Genomic DNA, 18918 nt, shown 5'->3' on the forward strand with positions numbered 1-18918 from the left:
CAAGTGCTGCCTGCATAACACTTGCCTTTCACTATGCAATAATGTATTTGTTGCACTCTTCAGCATTGCTTTTGGGATGAGTGAGACCAGCGAGCAACTGCTCATAAAACCAAATAGTTTTTTCCAGGTTTGCATTTATCAAAGTCAGCATAACAAACTATCAAAAAACCCACAAGGTAAGTGCTGTTAGAACAGAAGAACCCATAGTGCTTTGCTAAGCACTGTACATGGAAAAACATATTCTATGCATCCATATCAAACCAACTATTTAGCTTAGCCCTTGTTATTTAAAAATATGAGCTAATACTGCTGGAGGTGGGAGGAGCTCAAGAAGTTATAGTTATGTACACTGAACAACCTAGCATTACTAGTGCTCTATTACTCAAGCTACAGAATGTTATTTGTATTAAAGGGGCAAGAAGATATAAAATCAGCGCTAACAATCCCAGCAGCAATATCTGAATAAACATGCAACACATATTCATGTCTTGTATGCAAATCGGTTAAGATACATTTTCAAGGTACCTCATACTCTTCCTGGCATGACCATAAAAGAAAAAGTTCTTATAAAGCACCATTTCCATAACAACCTAAATTATTGGTTTTCCAAATCCTTGGAACCATAAGACAGTGTTCATATATCAACATTTTTCTGTTTCAAATTTTATTCTCAGTACTAATGTATCAATCCACAAAGGACTGAAGAAGGCATCCTAAAATTAACTATAAAAGGATTAGAAGTCTTGATGCAAGAGCTGCTGAAGAGAAACAGTTACCAAAAAATCCATGCAAAACCAAGCTAAAAAAGAAAACACAAACAAAAAAGAATAAACAAGCAAATATAAACAGGACAGAAAACAAACAAAAACCCTAACAATCCTCCTAGGAAGCTTTATGAAAAAAAAAAAAAAATCACTGGTATAAGCTAAGACATAAGCATAATACCTGCAAGAGCACAGACTGAAATGTCTCCTAACCCACTACACACTGTGCATATAGCACAGAGCAGACAACTTCACAGCCAAAACAAAACAAAATACAATGTAGATATCCCCTGGACTTTGTGCTACTAACTGCATGCTTTACTGAAGCCCAAGTCAGCAGGAGGCTGGCTGGTTCCCGGGTCCTGAAGCAGTGCAACCAGCCAGGCACACAACAAAGGGCTGTTGTTCTAAGCCAGCACCAGGGCAGCAGCTGAACCAGTTGGCCCACTACCTTACCGTGAGGTCTGTGGGACATCAAAGGCTGGCTGTGACCTGAGCAGACAATTAGGATGTGTTGGTATAAAGTTACAAAGTTCTAAAAGGTCACTCACCATTTTAGTACTGCAGCACAACCCCGTTAAAAGCAGATTACTGGCAGCTTTGCAAAACTAGCTTTCAGGTTGCCCCCAAATCTAGGGAAGTATCTACCACACTGGGGTTTTTTCCCCCTGTACAGAACTTACTGCAAAATTAAAAGTGCAATTACTGAGATGAGCTAAATAGCTTTAACATACATGTAGCATATTTAGGTCTGTAAAAGTAGATATTGTGGTTATTTTAAAGATCCAGGTAACCATATTAACTGAGACATTGGTGAGGAAGGGGGTGAGCAGCTGTGGATTAATTAGCAAAGACAAAAATCACATCCAGTTACTAATGACACCGAAGATGTAGCAATAAAGTACAACATTTCTTTCAGAAAGAATAATTACCATATAAGTAAAGCTTACATTTTGTACACATACTATAAAAACAATTCAGGACATAACACCTCACAAAGAAATCCAGTTGGCTTTCTTCTCTGTTAAGAACACCACCAATTCCAACACCATCTATCCCACCACTTGACACTGCTCTTTCTCATCCACTCAAATCCCATAGGGCTGTCCCAGGAGTATTTCCTCTCTGCTGCTCCCCAAGACAACTTCCCTCTTTAACTAGCAGCTCCAGATGTGTGTGCAATACTATTGCAGACCTGAAGCAAGCAAAAATAGGGCCAAGATGCCAATATACTTCTATATTATATCAGTCCTTTATTAAAATAGAGCCCCCTCCCCCAAACTCTTAGATGATACAGCAATAAAAAATAAAAATTAAGGAAAACCAGAGTTGCTAACACAGTAAGTATACAAACTTTTGTATTTTCAAAATCTACATCTTATCTTGGGTAAAAAGCAACCAATTTTCCTACTCTTTAAGAGAAATTTCAAAATTATTATCCCATAATTCAAGTACTTCATACCAAGTCACAAAAATACAGAAAATTCTGAGGTTTAAAAAAGTATCTTTGTATTTTTCTTTCAATCCAGACCTTTTGGGGTTTTTTTACATGTAACATCATCTCCTTGTAAGACCTTTAACAGGAGCAAGGAAGTACCAAGCTAGGCCATTGAACTTCCAAACACTGACAAAGTGACACCAAGAAAACAAATGGTTTGAAAATTATCGTATCAGGAACCCAGGCACTGATTTAATAACATTAGGGTCATACTTAATTATCTTAATTCATGAAAGCAGCAGTATCATTATAAACCTTAAGACAGAAAGTGTTCTCTTACTTAAAAGGAGCACACACTTATGCACCTTGTTAAACTGAACCTTTTATGTGATGCTGTTTAAAGAAGGTCTGTAAGAATTTTTACCTTCTTTTTCTTCTTCTTCTATTTTTTTAAAGACGTAAGAGGTTATCTTTTGAAACTTACCTCACCTCAAGAAAATGTCTTGCATCCAAAAGACTGTTTCTACAAAGTTTTAAAAACCAATAGCAATAACAAAAAACATCCACTCAAAACAATTCTAAAGTTACATTGTAATATTTGAAATTAAATTAACCAAAAGAGAAGACAAGAGTGTATTGTCCCTCTTTTTCTCCTAATAGCAAATCATGATGGCAGATAGAATTTCTCTCCATTTTCACAGGACCGCATCCCGAGTTGCCAGAATACACTAAATGCATAAACCCTGCATATTTAATTAGATACTTCCAAGTAACTTTTAGAAACAGATCCATTTCATCCAGCACACCACTAGAACATAAGAGTTAAATGCAACTATTTTAACATCATAGTTCAACCTTAGTATTGTAGTTCAAGAACTAAAGTATTTATTTCTGAAAAGTTATTATATTAATATAATATTATACACCCAACTCAAAGGGATTCAGAATATTCACATCAAAATCAGAGCTAAGTTCAGCAGCAGTAAATCTCTAAACATAGAAAAACATTATTTTTAATAGTATTCAATAATCTTTGAAAATGTTACTTTGATCAGAGAACTCATTTCTACTTGCTTTCCCCTACTAATTACAAAGGCAAAGAGCAATAAGTAGTATGACAGAAGATGAAGAGAAATAAACCAGATGGCATGGAAATATATTTATATATACTTAAATTAGTCCTGAATTATTAAAAAAGAAAGATCAAAATGTTTTCATTTGGCCTGTAATCAGTGTTCTCTGAGAAAGGAGTTTTCAGCTATATTTATGTAAAGTAGATTGCAAATTCTAATCAAGATATAGCTGTAAACCAGGATCCTCCATCATATAATTAATCTTAAATCCAACCTCCAGCTGAGTAGGGTACAGATGGAGTTCAGACAGATGTAATTACAAAGTCCATCAGCAATAAGCCACTGGGAGAGGTTGCAGGCTTTCCTGTATTTCTTCTTTGTACTGAGTGATGTGCTATTTTTGTCAAAATATACCAAGAAGACACTGCTACAGTGTCTACAGTCACAGCTCTGTAATATTACCTTTAGTTTACATCATGTATTTTAAGGCACTTTAATTTTGAAAACAATGACAATTGCACTCCTATTTCTGCACTAACACAAGGCTGGGGAGGACACTGCATTCCCAGATTAGTTTCAGTGGCCTCATCTAATTAGAGGTGTCCCTGCACACTGCAGGGTGGTTGGACAAGATGACCTTTGAGGGTCCCTTCCAACCCAATGCAATCTGTGAATATGTAAATAATGTTGATATTCCCATACTTGTTTGTTCTGAATGACAGAAACCCTCTATGAAAGCCTTCAATTTGCTACTGTTGCTATAATCCATTCATTCATAGAAATGAACAATTTCTGCCAATTTTGAGAAAAGAGACAAAAATACCCTGATACATCTAAGAATCAACTTTTCACGTGAAAGTAAACTGACATCTTTACACTCAAAGGATAAATTTTGCAATCCCATTTCTAAAAACAATATAGCAACACTAACTTAGAGCATCAGCACTGAAAAGGAATATCCAACGGTAAGGCATATCAACATTTGATATTTTCCACTAAATGTAAATTCACGAATGAGCTTTCTGCTTAGTGTCTGCAAAAAATACTAAGATTGTACATTTTTAAAGTTAATGTTTCCGTTTCAGATGTACAGGTAGCACTTGAGCACAGCCAAAAAAAATATTATGCTTTCATACAGGTTGCCCAGGGGAGTTGTAGAGTCTCCCTCTCTGGAGATATTCAAGATGTGCCTGGGTGCATTCCTATGACACCCATCTGGCAGGGCAGTTGGACTAGGTGATCTTTCGAGGTCCCTTCCAGCTCCTAATATTCTGTGATAAAATGTAGTCAGTTCATATTCCATCATCACGTGAACTATTTGCATATCTGAAAGAAGCAGCAAAGATTATTTGCACTAATCATTTTACCATGGCTATTCCACCCAAGCTGAGGAAATGAACTACATCTCCCATGCACTGCAAAGGGTTTTTTGTATGAATTTTACACAGTAGTTGGAAAAGTAATCACAAAATAGACCTGTAATGGAAGTCAAATCTGGTAAAACTTTCAGAAGCAGATTTTCAGCTTTATGGTCATGAATGGACGAATTTAAGAGCACATTACAGTTAAGGGTATTGATATACCTTTTAAGCTACGGATCAGTGCATATCTGCCCATGCTCAAACCCAGGACTTCAGCTCAACAAACATAATGACCTCTGATTTTTGTGTTGAAACAGATATGCCAAAACCAGATATAATTTACTAGATCAGCAACAAGTACAACAGTACTGGTTAAAAAAAATAAAAGAAGCTTTTGTAAAACATTTCTTATATGTGGCAAAGAATTCTTCATGCAAACAGCACCTAGTAGTGAGGATAACCTCAGCTAACTTAATTGACTTTGTATCAAAGCAAACAAAGAATGCTCATAATCACTATTACAGAGGAAGTTGAAGAAGTTTGGTCTCAGCCAGAAATCTGTGAAACTCATCACTATTCCACCAATACTACAAAGGATTATTGGGGGGATATATAAAAATTATTGGGAAAAAAATAATATTTTAAATATATAATTTTTTTTTGTTTTTTTTGTTTTTGGTTTTTTTTTTTTTTTTGGTTGTGTGTTTTTTTTTTTTTTTTTTTTTTTTGTTTTTTTTTTTTGAAATTAAGTGGATTAGAAGTTTATAAGTAATGTAGGTTTATGGGTTTGAAGTTAAATTTATAGTTTGGATAATTGAAATTTTTAGAAGGTATTATATGGTTAAAATATGAGTGGGGAAAAGGTAGTTTTAGAGAGGTGGGAAGATGTTGTTGTGAGGTATGTGATATGTGTGATTGGGTTGTAAGATTTTGATGATGAATTAAAAAAGAATTATTGATAGGTGTGAGATATTTGATGAATGGGGGTTTGAGAATTTTTTAGAATATTAAAAAGATAAGGGAATGAGAGGATAAAGATAGGTTTTTGGGAGAAGATGGTGGTTTGAGGAGTGGGATTGGGTTAAATGGGGAAGGGAGGTGATAGGTTAATAATTTTTAAGAAAAAGAATAGGTATAAATAAAAGATTGTGGTGTTATGGTGATTGAAAAGAGATGAGGAGAGGAGAATTAGTTTATAAAATAGAGATGAGAGAGGATGTTTGAATTGAACCTATTCTGCATCGCTTTCTGTTGGATTCTCTCCAGCAGTTCTCTGTCTCTCTTGAACTGGGGAGTCCAAAACGGGACACAGTATTCCAGGTGTGGTCTCACCAGGGCAGAGATGATGAGTTGCCTCACTGTGAAGAATACATGATTTGCATCCTGCTCTGAACACACATCATTTTTTCTTTTCTCCATGGCCCAAGTCCCCAAATCCTTTGGAGATGGTCATTCCATTAAGAACATTCTCATGTTTACCTCCACAGTTTTTATTGCCAAATTTTGCACTAGGAAACTGAGACAGAGCAATTGACATTAGTAATGCTGGATGCTCATCATAGGCACACAATGGTTAAAATAAAACTATACACACGGTGGCTAGCAAACGAAGCTTCTCTCTAAAAGGTCATACTTCTATGAGCAGTACTTCAAGCTGAAATTGTTTTTTATACTAGCATGAAACAAGCATTCTCAGCTTAAGCATTAGCAGATTCACTCTTAATGAACAGAACCATCTAGAAGACAGAGTAACAGCTTTTCCTTCTGATGCCACCTCCAGCCAAAAATGCAGATACACACCGTATCTGAGACAACAGAATGAGACTTTGAAGGACTCAAAGTTCCTTTGTTTAAACCAGATTCTTGATCTGAGGAAGCTATAGAGAAAACTATACATTTCATAATTTAAATTAGGATAACTTACTCATACTTAATGAAAACTAGTCTTTGGGTAATTCCTTTTAAGAAAGAATTCTGTAAAACTTCTCCAGGCTAATATAAAATTAATATTAAAAAAAAAAAATCTACAGAGCATTTACTTTGAAGTAAGTTTTAAAAAGAAAATAAGAAATAAATTTCAGTTCAGTAAGACCTGTGATATGAATAAGCATTACTTTTGCATACCCAAATTTTATATTCAGAAGGCTGTGGATATACATGTTTAAAACACAATAATTAAAACATCCACCGAGCACAAAAACCTATTGGAACAGAAAGACATAACTTTTCTAAATCACCTTTGTCCAACATAACAGAAGAACTCAAGGAAAGCTTTATTTGTTCAAGAAATTCCAAAAGTCCTTTCGTGACATGCACAGCCATTGGTGTACCCTGCAATCCAATAACCAAACATAGGTAATCGATTACAACTTCCCAATATGCCCCACCTATTTATTACCTTTATTTGCTGCTCAGAACAACTTTGTTAGCCAGAATAGTTTAACACAGGCATCAGACATCCGCAATTTTATGTAATTTCTTCAAATCAGACATAATTTTAAAGTTAAACTGATCTTGAATCTTTTTTTACTCTGTCCTTAATACAAGGATCTCTCTTAAGGGAATGCAGTTATTTGTCCTATTAAACAGTTTCTGATATGTTTGTCTTCTACAGAGGGCATAGCAGAAGTGGCTCTTACATTCTTTAGTTTACTGTGCCACACAAGGTATTACCATAATTATACATTCTATTTGCGATCACACTGCTGAGAGGGGTAGGCAGAACAACACTAAAATGTGTTTAAATTCAAATTCTGATTTGATTTTTTAGCAGATTAAAGTACTCACTTAAAGCAGTATATTTCATTTCACTACCCCTTAAAAGATGTACAAATTTGTTTGCTTTAATAGTGCATGCACATAACCCATCCCCTAAGAACCACACCACCATGAAAGGACACCAAGCGCTCAGTTGGTAAAGACGAGAAGCCTTCAGAATGTATTACACACAAACTGAAAAAACCCAAGGAGAGCAGAAAAATCGAGAACAGAGACTATCCAGCCAAATGAGACTGCCTTCCATAAGCTAACAAAGTTCTTATGAAATCATTGAGAAAATTACGCACACTTTCAGTGATTTTCTTAGATCTAGAAAAGAGAGCATTTTTAATACTAAGAGCTCCACATAAGATGCAGATACTACCCAGCAACTGACACTAGTTAAAATTAAATCGAGGGCAAAAAGGTCTCATGATCTAATCTGCAAGGTGAGAAACCCTAAAGCTCCAATGATTCAAAGTCACCTCCTCTCACTGCCACAAGGCTGGGGAATTATTCTTAAAAAATTGTAAAGCTCTAATCATGACATATATATTATCTTTCACAAGCTATTATTTCACCACAATGTGCTATGAAATGGTTTTAGTGATTCCTACGGGTTTGTGTCTTACACAATAATGATAACGTATGCAATCATACTTCAGCAAAACCTTAATTTGGGGTTGGTGTTTTTGTGTTGTTTGGGTTTTCTTTTTCACTGGGTTTTGTTTGTTTGCGTTTGGGTTTTGTTGTTGGGGTTTTTGGGGGTTGTTTCATTTTCTTTTTTCTTTATTCTTCTCTTAAACGCATTGTAGGAATAAGCCAAGCTATTTTGATAAGAGAGAACTGGTCGTTAAAAGTCCCAGCCACTTTACCAAAAAAAAGTGTTTCTCATTACAAAAGCATGTATTAATAATTTCCATGCATACATGTACATATATAAATGCATTTGATGACATGACTTCACAGAACATTCTATGTGGATTCCCTGCATCAGCTACAACACGTCTCAGGTACAGTCTGGCTCATGTGCCCATGAGAAAGATAAACGGATTTAGAGCAAAACCAATAAACTCAACAGAGTATCGTTGCAATGCAAAGTTGCTGAAGAAGAGAACTTTCCAGAGATGCTGTGTACCATCCTGATACTTCTTTTGTACAAGAGAGCGTACTGTATAGCACAGTATGTGCAGTAAACTACTCATCATTGTAGCCAAGTAATAGCTATGCTGCAATCCTTCCAGCATCACCAGTTTGCCTTTACCTTCTGATCATCCCTGTAAAGGAAGAAGTCGAGCCCCAAAAGAGTAAAAGTTCAGTACCAAAACCATACTAACAACCTCACTTTTTGCAGCTCTTAATAAATTTGCTATAGCTGGCTCTAAAACTAAATTGAGAATTGATGTTCTAGACAATAATTGGATACTCCCTGGCAAATGAAATTTTATGCAAGTCACATATGCACAGCATATCACAGAGGATCAACTCACCTAGAGATAGAAAAATGGATTAGTATTTACACACTCTGTTTTCTTCCAGTCCAGGACACATTATTTGTGGGTTTCAGCCAAACTACCTCATACAGAACAAGACTGCCAACAGCCTTGCCAGATGAAAATTTCCCTTGGGCATTTACTGTTTTTCATATTAATACCAATACTCTTGATATTCTACCAAGTCCTAAAAACTTGACACAGAAAGTACCTTTGAATTCAGTATACAAAACTGCTTCCCAGTGTTAACAAGGAACATCCTCCTGCTCAGTCAAAACACTGCTCTGCCACTTGCAGCAGTGCAGCCCACAAAATAATCCTGACTACTACAAAGAGCACAAAACCAAGAAAAGTTCACAAACAAGGGTAACAGATGAATATATTTCAATTATAAACTAGTGCAATATATCTTAATGTGCTGGCCTACACATTTTCAAGGCCAGTGATTTAGAAGCAAAACTATCTCAAAATTCATGTTTGCAATCAGTACCTTAGCCTGGTGTTACTCAACAGCAAAAGGTGGGGGGGTGAGGGGAGCCAGTCTTTAACCCAAGGCAGACTAATCAGACCCTTAACCTGAAGCAGCAGTCCGACCATCTTACACAAAGCATGACAGTGTCCTTTCCTAATATGCCCTAATGGCAACTATAAGCCTTAGAAACTTAAGTTTCTCCAGAAAAAAAAAAAAAAAAAAAAAGGAATAAAGGAAAACTGTTGCAGTACATCTAAATGGAGAGGAAGCAAACAGGCGGTATGAGCAGCCCAAGGACCATTACCACAGAAAGCAGAAAAAGGGCTGCATAAGAGTTAACCTTCCTGTTAAAAGGGGAAAAAAATTACCAGCAGTAAAGTGAAAATACTGTAATTTTAAGTGAATTCCCTCTTGAGAAGATGTCTTTTGTGATTCTCAGAGGCTTTAGTACTGCTTTTTGTGATTTTATCATTCCTAAAATTTGGGTTATACCTACATAGCTTATTCCAAGCCAAGACCAACTCAAGAAATACATGATGGAGCAGCTGACAACATCAAGGGAAAGTCTATTTTTGTTTAAGACTTGCTCAAGGTTTTTGTTTTGCGTTTCAGGGGAGGGGAGGAGTTGTGTTTTATTGGGTTATTTACCGTTTAAGACTTAAGTTTTATGTTATTTTTAACCACACCTCCTTACGTCAAATAGCCTTTAACAAACTGAAAGAGCAAATCTGTTAGGAGTACAATACACCCTATCTTCAATCAAAGGCTAATCAAGCCCTCAAATAATATCTGCCTTCTCCTAAAAGCAGTAAAAAAGGAAAAAAGCAGACTGGACATTCATGATTATTTTAAATATTAAGAAGTCAATACCTGAATATTTTTATTTTGGTGAGGCATATACCCTCAAAGAAAAGCTTTTGATAACTTGATTTCACGACCCTTAAACATATATACACCATCTGAAAAACAGAATATTATCACAACCTAAACATAGAACAGACCTCCTCAAAAATCATTGCGAATGTTCACAAGATTACATATGAAATGTTTAAGAGAACTTTAAAACCGCATCATAAGCTTTCCAGAAAGAAGTAGTCACTAAGGCCACATCTGTCAATCTCTTCTCAACTTCTAGGTGAACAGCTCCCAACAACTCAGTCAATTCCTCTTTCTGCGAAGTGTGGAAGACAACCTAAAACTATTAGTGCTCCAAAAGAGCAAAATCACAGAGTTATTCTTCTATAAAAATATGCAACAGGAGAAAGTTATAGAGAAGAACAAATAAGAAACAGCAAAAAAAAAAAAAAAAAAGGAGATGCTCACAATTTTATGCTTAGCAGAATAGTATGTTTTTGTATTTTCTAATTTTGATGAGGATATGTACTACACCAGCTTTATTTCCCCAATCCAAAAGTTCTGATGCTTTTCTAGAAAACCATACACACCTGCTGGCTTGTCTGTCTCAAAGAAAGAATATACTTGAAAAGCAAGGATTGTGGTGCACTAACATCAGCAGGACATTGCTAAATCCAACTAAGTCCAGAATTTCAATCACATTTTACATCAATCTTCAAGGATAACACCTCTTCCTACAGTACAGCTACTTTTTCCCAGACTCCATTTTGAGCACTACTAAGAAGCAAACAGCCATTAGCCTCACTCTCTGACGCTCAGCCATACAGGCAATACTTTACTAAGGACTCTGTCAAATACAAACAGCTTAGCATGCAAGGCGTGAATCCTCCCAGCAATTGCACATGCCTAACCTGATGCGTATAAAGTGGGATTACTCCCATGCTGGAAGGTAAGTACATGAATCATAAGCATATTCATGAATCAGCAATTATATGCAGGTAAAATAAAAAGGCAAGGTAAAGAGAGGGGGCAAGAAAATTGTTACAATGCAATAATAATTCTAAGAATGAATGCTCCCAACTGAATTGTAGGAAAACTAAGTAGGAAGTTTAAAGAACGTTGGCTTGGAAGGGCGGGGAGAAAGAGAGAATCTTCATTTATCAACCAAACACAGTAAATTGTCAACTATGTAAAACGTCTGCCAAAATCCAACCTTTAGATTGCCCCCCTTTACCCAGTCCCCTGACTCCCCAGCTGAAACACCTAGTGGCTTTACAAAATTCCTGCTTGCTTTCTCTAGTTATAGGCCACTTGCAAAGCTTTCAAATTATAGAATCATAAAACTGTTGAGGTTAGAAGAGACCTCTGAGATCAAATCCAACTGCTTGCCTAGAACTGCCCATCTCACCACTACTGCCACTCAAACTGCCAGCCACGCCCGCCCTGCCCGCCCCGCTGGCGGCGTTCCCTAGGCGCGCTTAAATTGCCCGCGGTTGCTCCTGGCAACACCCACGCCGTGCACGTCAGCCTCGCTCAAAGAGCTGCTGGCGGGACTCAGAAGGGTAGTTAAATCAAGCTAAAGATTCGAAACCTTGAAGATAGGCACTCTTTGGCTTTCACAAATTAACAAAGAGCAAGTTACAGAAAGTTGTTGGCTTCTCTTACCGATCATGTCTGGAACTTACGCTTCTATTTCAGAATACCCATAGAACTAACAAGCTAAAAGAATCTTTCAAAATGTATTTGTCTCTCATTTTCTGTAACTTTGTAAGATAACCAAGTCCTGTGTGTGTCCAAAGCAACTCGATAGCTCTGTGCACTTACACCACAAAAAAATTATTATTCATTTTACTCTGATGAAAACAATGTCCCTGTTAAGTTTGCTGTGGCCAGCTTTTTTTCCATCCCCTCCCCGAGCGCAGCAAAAATGCAGTTCAGAACTACCATCATTTCCTTCTTTGGGACTGAGCCTGCTTTCATTCACCTATTATTAGCCATTTCTTTGGGAATACCACTCTAGACACTTGCCTGAAAGGTCCTGCATTTTTTTAGCCTGGCAATTCCGAGAGTTAACACAAATGTGAGATCATCAGAAGATGTGGGTACTGCAGAACTGGGTATTTTCTCAAGTCTAATTACTGCTCAGCACTGCCCAAGATCTGTACTTCTCCTAATGTGACTTCTGAATGCTGCCTGATTTTTCATCTGCACAATTTAAATCATCCCATAACAAGACTTGTGAAGCTTCCCTGGGAACTAATAACAGGTCTGGAAAAACCCAGACACACTGCTCTACTTCTCCCACGCTTGAATTTTCAGCAATAGAAGGAATTATAAATGGTACTTAATTGCAAAATTATCCGTTCAGTCCTTGAGTCAGTAAATTATGCTTTTCACAATTTCTACTCATTTCTTCTTCTCTCCTGTCCCAAGGAATGCGCACTTCCAGCACTATTACTCATCTCTGAGTGCTTCTACTGTGACCTTCCCTTACCTCACTACACAGCCTCACAAGCTCCCCTTTCTTCTCACTTTCTCCTACAGAACACCATATCCCACCTCCACATCTCACATCCTTCCTCCATAGTCTTTCAGCTCTTCGCTAGCTCAAGTCTCACTCCTGCCTATAAGCTCCTCTCACCACTAAGTCCTCTCACTGTTTTGAAGGGACTGATCAGCATTTCGTGGGTGACAGGGAAGAGAGGGTGCAACAGAGAGGCTCCAGCCCCAAGGAATCATACCCCCAGCTCCTCAGAGACAACCCTGAAACTACTGTGCTTACAGTGGATTAAATCAGTACTGATAGCAAGAGAAGTGGGTCCCAGCTCTCCATCTCCTAAATTCATAACATATTACAGTTTGACTTTTTCATTTGTTTTGTGTTTTGTTTTGGTTTTGTTGTTGTGGGTTGGGGGTTTGTTTTTTTAATACATTGAAAGGCTCCACAATATTTAAAAGAAGACTTTGTGACCAGATGAGATAGTATGAAAATGTTTTTTTATAAAGTAAAAAGCTCCTTTTTTATAAAGTAAAAAGAGGAAGCAGATACAATCCTTCCAAAAAGCTATAGCAGTTGAGAATTCTAATTTTCCCCTACTCCTATAAATGCCCACATTTAGTTTTCAGGCTGGAAATTAAAAACTCTAACTGAAGGCAGAAAAATAAGTCTTACTAAATAAAAGGAAAACTTTCTAAGTCAATCTACAGCCATCTTTCTTTCCCCTTAAACATCTTATTACAAAAAAACAACAGTCAATTTAGAAATTTTAATTCTGAAGTCTTAAAACTGTTATATAAAACACCTCTGAAACCTAAGATGCTCTGCTTTTAAAATCCAAAATGGTGCTAAATCTTTACAGTAAAAAACCCCACTATGTTAAACTTACAGACACACACTCACTGATGGCAGCTGTAAAAAAAAAAAAAAAAAAAAAGTAGGAGACCAACTGCTAGTATACCACTGAAAGCTGTGTAGTTCTGAAACCAAAGCAAAAATTGAGGATAAAGCTCTAGGAGCACCACTGTAGCCCTGCAAGTTCATCTTTGAAACAAATTCCAAGCTTGACAAGCAGACTTGTTTTTTTCCTACTTTTTAAATACCGTCAAAATGTAAATAAACAGATCTACATCTGAAGCAGTCTAAAGCCTACATAGTCTCATTTGATTTCTGGTTTAGCCCTTAAATTAAAAAAAAAATACACCTCTAATAGTGCTTGTCCATATAAAGTACTGTATTCCTGTCTTGGGCAAACTTTATGTCACAAAATTCAAATTATATGAACTGTAAGAATTAATAATTATCTGCTTAGCAAGACACCCAAGAGATAACTGAATGTTCAGAAGTCATTTATTTCCACATTAGAAGGGATGTGTTATTCCATCAGGATACAGTATTTCACACATACATGATGGAGGTCATTTGTCAAATGACATATTTGATAATAATCCATTGATTCACCCCAAAATAAATAAAAGCGCTTTGCACATTACTTAAAGAATTAGTCCCTGTGCAAAGTACTGGGAGATTTTTAATTGGCCAGTCACTTTCACACAGTCAAAGCCAATTTCTCACAGAAACATTTACACAAAGCATAATGTAGTAATCAAAGGTCTTACTCAAAGGACTAGTCTCTGTAACCATGACTGAGTGAAACAGAGCAAAATACACTTTATTTAGCTTCTGCTTTGACAGAAAGTAGTTTCCTGTTAGATTTTTCACTGTTTACTGATACTGTTAGACATACAATTCTCAAATTAGAAATAAAACAAGCTGAAAAATATACATTTTATTTGAGAAACTGTGTTCCACAAACCACTATACAAGTTTAGGTTTAAAACAAGCCATTACAAACTTCTATATAGGACAAATATATTCAAGAGGGAACTCGACAGAGGAAATTCTACGAAGATTTCTGTAAAGAAAGCTCCTTGTAATGGGAGTTACCTAGCCTGGAAGTGTTTTAGCAGTTACTAGAGACCCCAGTTCTTTCCATGTAGCAGTCAGACCTACTGCTTACTTCCTTTTATGCTGTGCAGACAAATTTAGTGTCAGCTCTACACTGTCCATCCAGGCACCAGAACTGCTGGTTTAAGTAGCAGCCTGAGCTTCCATCTGAGTTTACATACCACAATAGTACAATAGGAGTACAATAGGAGGTGATACTTAAAATGAGAAGGAAGAAAACATAATAAACCAGAAAGTAATGGTACACATTACATATATTAAAATGGAAGGAGAATCACTCATGTTGGTATAGTGAGCAGACTGCATGCTGAACTTCTACAACTTTGAACAAACTTACGTTGCCGATTACTTTCCCATTTCCTTCACAACAGCAACACACCAGAAAAAGAAATTGGCAAACAGCACTACAAGAAGTTACTGGTTATAAATAATTCCTCCTCTAACAAGGGAATGTACTTTATATCAGTCTCTTCTTCCAAACAACTCAAATTAAGTGTACCTCTGTAAATTGTCATTTTTTTCATATACTACTACACGTTCAAACAAGAACCTTTCCACCCCAGATACCCTCAAACATTAACTCCTTGCACAACACTCAGGACAAACTCACACATAAGATTTTTCAGAAGTGTTCAGTGGCCACATAAGCAGCCTCAAGACTTGTTAGCATGAGATCTCTTATCAAGGGGGTAAAGTTGGAACATATACAACAGTGTTTTAAGGCTCAGGCCTTTCACCTTCCTAAGTGCATGATGGTTTATTCTTAAATAATATATAATTATATATATAAATTTTATATATAAAAATAATTAAATATTCACTGTTAGTAATCTCCTATGTACTACTTGGTAAACATGTTTACTGCAAAGGAAACAAAACCATAAATCTCAGAGTTAGCTCTTTATTACTACTCATAAATGAAAGCAGTAACATTTTAAAACCTATCACGTCAAGGAAATGTCTTTCCCCACACAGATGTTAAACTCCAATCAGCCTTATGGACATGTTTGGTCAAGGAGGATATAGCTCATTTTGCCAATCAAACTACTTTTCCCCTGAGAGCTCAGTGTTGGGAGACATTTTGCAACTCCAACTCATATTTAAAAATAAAAAATAAAAAAAAGAGAGAAAGAATTAATAAAGCCAACATCTACTTCATTTTTCCCTGCCATTCACGTTTTACATCTTTGTTTTTAAGGCTGGGAAATGTTAGTATCCCAGTACCATTATTGCATTTTTCTCAACAAGGTAAGACTGAGCATTAATCTTATACAAAAACATCACGGGTCCCATTCTGAAAGGCAGTGAGTGCCCTCATCTCCCATTAATGTCAGACCACATAATGCACAAGTGTTGAGGTCTATTGTTCAGTCCATTTTTTCCCATCCTGTGAGGTCCTGCCATATATTCATTACAAAAGGCAATACACTGTAATACACTGATATAAAGCAAAACATAAAACTCTCACACTTTTTTTGTGCGTTTACCAAACTCATAGCATCAAGAGCACAATTCAGTTAAGGGCAGGGTACACAACTGCACGTGGAAACACTGTTTTCCAAATGGAAGCAGCTCTCAGAGGGTTTTATTTTCTAAAAGAAACAGCATAGCTGGTAAGAGCCAAGAAGCCCTCACAATACAGCTCCTTACATGAACAAGTAGTCCACCTGAAATTCCCAAATCTGGAATAATGAACAAAACAAAAAAAAAAAAAAAGACCTCACATTTGTCTATCAGTCAACTTGGACATACACTGGAGGAAAATACCTACACATCACCTAAAATTACCATTTATTCAAATTATTTCTTACCCAGTAACACAGGCCTTGTGTATCATCACTATTTTTTTAAATTATTATTATTATTATAAAGGCTGGCACTGTCCACATAAAATTAGACTGTGGCTTGGTTTGGAGGGGAATAAATAGACCCGTGGGTGAAAGCCCAACTTCGTTAAGAAGGAGGTTTACACTCAAATTCTTCTCGTCTGGATCTGCAAATAAATCAACTGTATTCCTGTTCTAACCAACAACACTAGTTACAACAACACAGACTAAAACATATGTTTGTCCGGGGGAAAACAGTTACAGTATTTATTCAAACGCACATCTGCTGGACTCCTGCCAGCCAGCCTATTCCAGCAGACTGGCTACGGGGGGGTGGGGGGAGGTGTTCACAGTTCTGCCGTGTCAAGAAGTGACTGTTTAACACCACTGATGGCCCCAGAGGAGCTCAGGAGAGGAAAACTCCTTCAGGTTAGCACTTCCTTAGCCCCAGACATCAGGGGGTGGGAGCAGCAGCAAGAACCAAGGTAACGAGGTTTCTCCGAAGGGCATAGTACAACATCCCCGACACCTCTCGGGAACCAGTACCAGTGCGCTCGCCAGAAAAGGAAACGGCCGGGAGCACAAAACAAGAATCGAGAGCTCAAGCACAAACACGTTAAAGTTCCCCCCCACCTCGCGGAAAAGGAGGACCCCCACTCACAACTGTCCCGCTACTTTCCAAACATCAGGAGCGGAGGCCCCGAGGGGCCTGTCCTACCGAACCGGCCCCCTGCCTCAGCGGGGATGGGCAGGGGCAGCCGCTGTCCTCATCAAACCTTGTACCTTCCCCGTGCCCCCGGACCCCACTCACCGGCAGTCTCGGCCGCCACCGGTGCCCCCGCCACGCCGTTCAGGTAGAGGATGGAGAGCAGGTGGGGCTGCGTCTTCTCCAAAGCCACTCGCAGATCCTGGAAGTGGTCCCGGTCTTTGGCCAGCAGCAAGGCGATGAGCAGCTCGGCCTTCCCGCCGCCGGCCGCCTCCAGGTCGCGCAGGTCGCGGGGGCCGAGAGCGCCAGCGGCCTCCAGCAGCTCCACCACCTTATCCACCTCGGTCATGGCCTGCGCCAGGCTTTGGCGGCACTGGGCGAGCAGCTCCTTATGCTTCGGCTCCATGGCTGCGACAGGCCGCCGCGAGCCAAACTTCGCCCGCCGCGGCCGCGCACCACCGCCGCCCCCCGGCCCCGCCGCTCCTCCACCGCCACCTCCGGGGAGGCGCGGGCCGAGGCGGAGCGCTGCCGCCCGCCCTCCTCCGGCAGCCGGCGCCCCCGCAGCGGCCCCCGGCGAAACTTCGTCCGACGGCAGAGGCGCGGAGCTCGACCAGGACCTGGGCCAAGGGGGGCTTTGCTTCTTCCTTTTCCTCCGGGCCGGGAGCCGCCGCCGCGCTCCCTCACAGGCAGATGGGGGGGCGAGCAGCCGTCTAGGGGCTGCTGTTCCTCTTCCTCCTCCAGCCGCCAACCCTCTCGTCTTCTTTCTTGCTCCCCCCCCCCCCAACCCCGAGCGGCGAAACAACTTCTCCTCCCCACTGCTGCCGCCCGTAGCAGGAGCAGGGCCGCCGCCTCCTGGGCACCCCCCACCCCCCTGCGGGGCAGCCCAGACAACTTCTCCGCTCGCTACAGGCCACACGGCCGCGGGGCGAGGAAGGGGGTGGGGGGAGACGGCTTCAGCTCGAAGCGCCTCCTTTCATTCGCGGGCGCACGCAGCCATATTGGTTGCACAAGGCTGCCGCCTGCGCCGAGGCAGAGCTGCGGCAGTGCATTGCCCGCCGGCCGCGCCTGCCGCCGACACGCCGCTGGCTCTCCCCCTTCTGCACAGCCCGCGCGCCCGCCTCCTGGCCGTCAGTCAGGAGATCCTCGACAGTCCTTGGGCGCAGAGGTTGGGCGCCAGCACCTGGGTGGGGCGAGCGTCGAAGGGCTCGCATTCCCTGTGTTCTCTCGAGTCATCCCATCCCCCTCAAGGTGCGGGGCGACCTGCGGGAGATTTCCTCCACTACTTCCTCCGGGGAAGTGAGGCTTCTCCGGGGCCGGAGAGACTAGTCCCGGGTGCCTCGGCGATCAGACAAAAGCTTCGGGGCCGGGCAGGCACGGCGGGACAAGGGCTGCCGACCGCTCCGGGCCCAGCGCCGGCCGTGTCGGCGCGGGGCTACCACTGCCCTCTCCTGGAGGACGGGAGACTGGTGCTGATGCGGCGGTACAGCTGCTGGGCCAGGGCGAGGGCTTCAGACAGCGAGATTTATTGCATCTGAAGCTGGAAAAAAAAAACATTAAAATAATAACAGACCTTATGGAGCTTTGTCCTTTAAAATTTACAAAAACTGAAGTTTACAAACAAAAAAATCTAGCTATTAATAATACCTGGTGGTTCATGTACCCCCTCAAATGTATTTTCATCAGCATTTTGTGAATAGCCAGACACCAG

At 39.7% G+C, this 18918-nt stretch overlaps 1 protein-coding gene across 1 annotated transcript in view; it reads right to left on the reverse strand.

Moving 5' to 3' along the window:
- The window catches only part of DLG5 (discs large MAGUK scaffold protein 5), a 96542-nt gene extending 78926 nt beyond the window's left edge, over nt 1-17616 (reverse strand). Inside the window, exon 1 of the mRNA XM_054382401.1 lies at nt 17316-17616. Within this exon, the coding sequence (XP_054238376.1) occupies nt 17316-17616 (301 nt within the window). The remainder of the gene's footprint in view (nt 1-17315) is intronic.
- Nucleotides 17617-18918: the final 1302 nt, after the last annotated feature.

Source organism: Indicator indicator, chromosome 7 (genome assembly GCF_027791375.1).
Source record: "Indicator indicator isolate 239-I01 chromosome 7, UM_Iind_1.1, whole genome shotgun sequence".
Lineage (NCBI taxonomy): Eukaryota > Metazoa > Chordata > Aves > Piciformes > Indicatoridae > Indicator > Indicator indicator.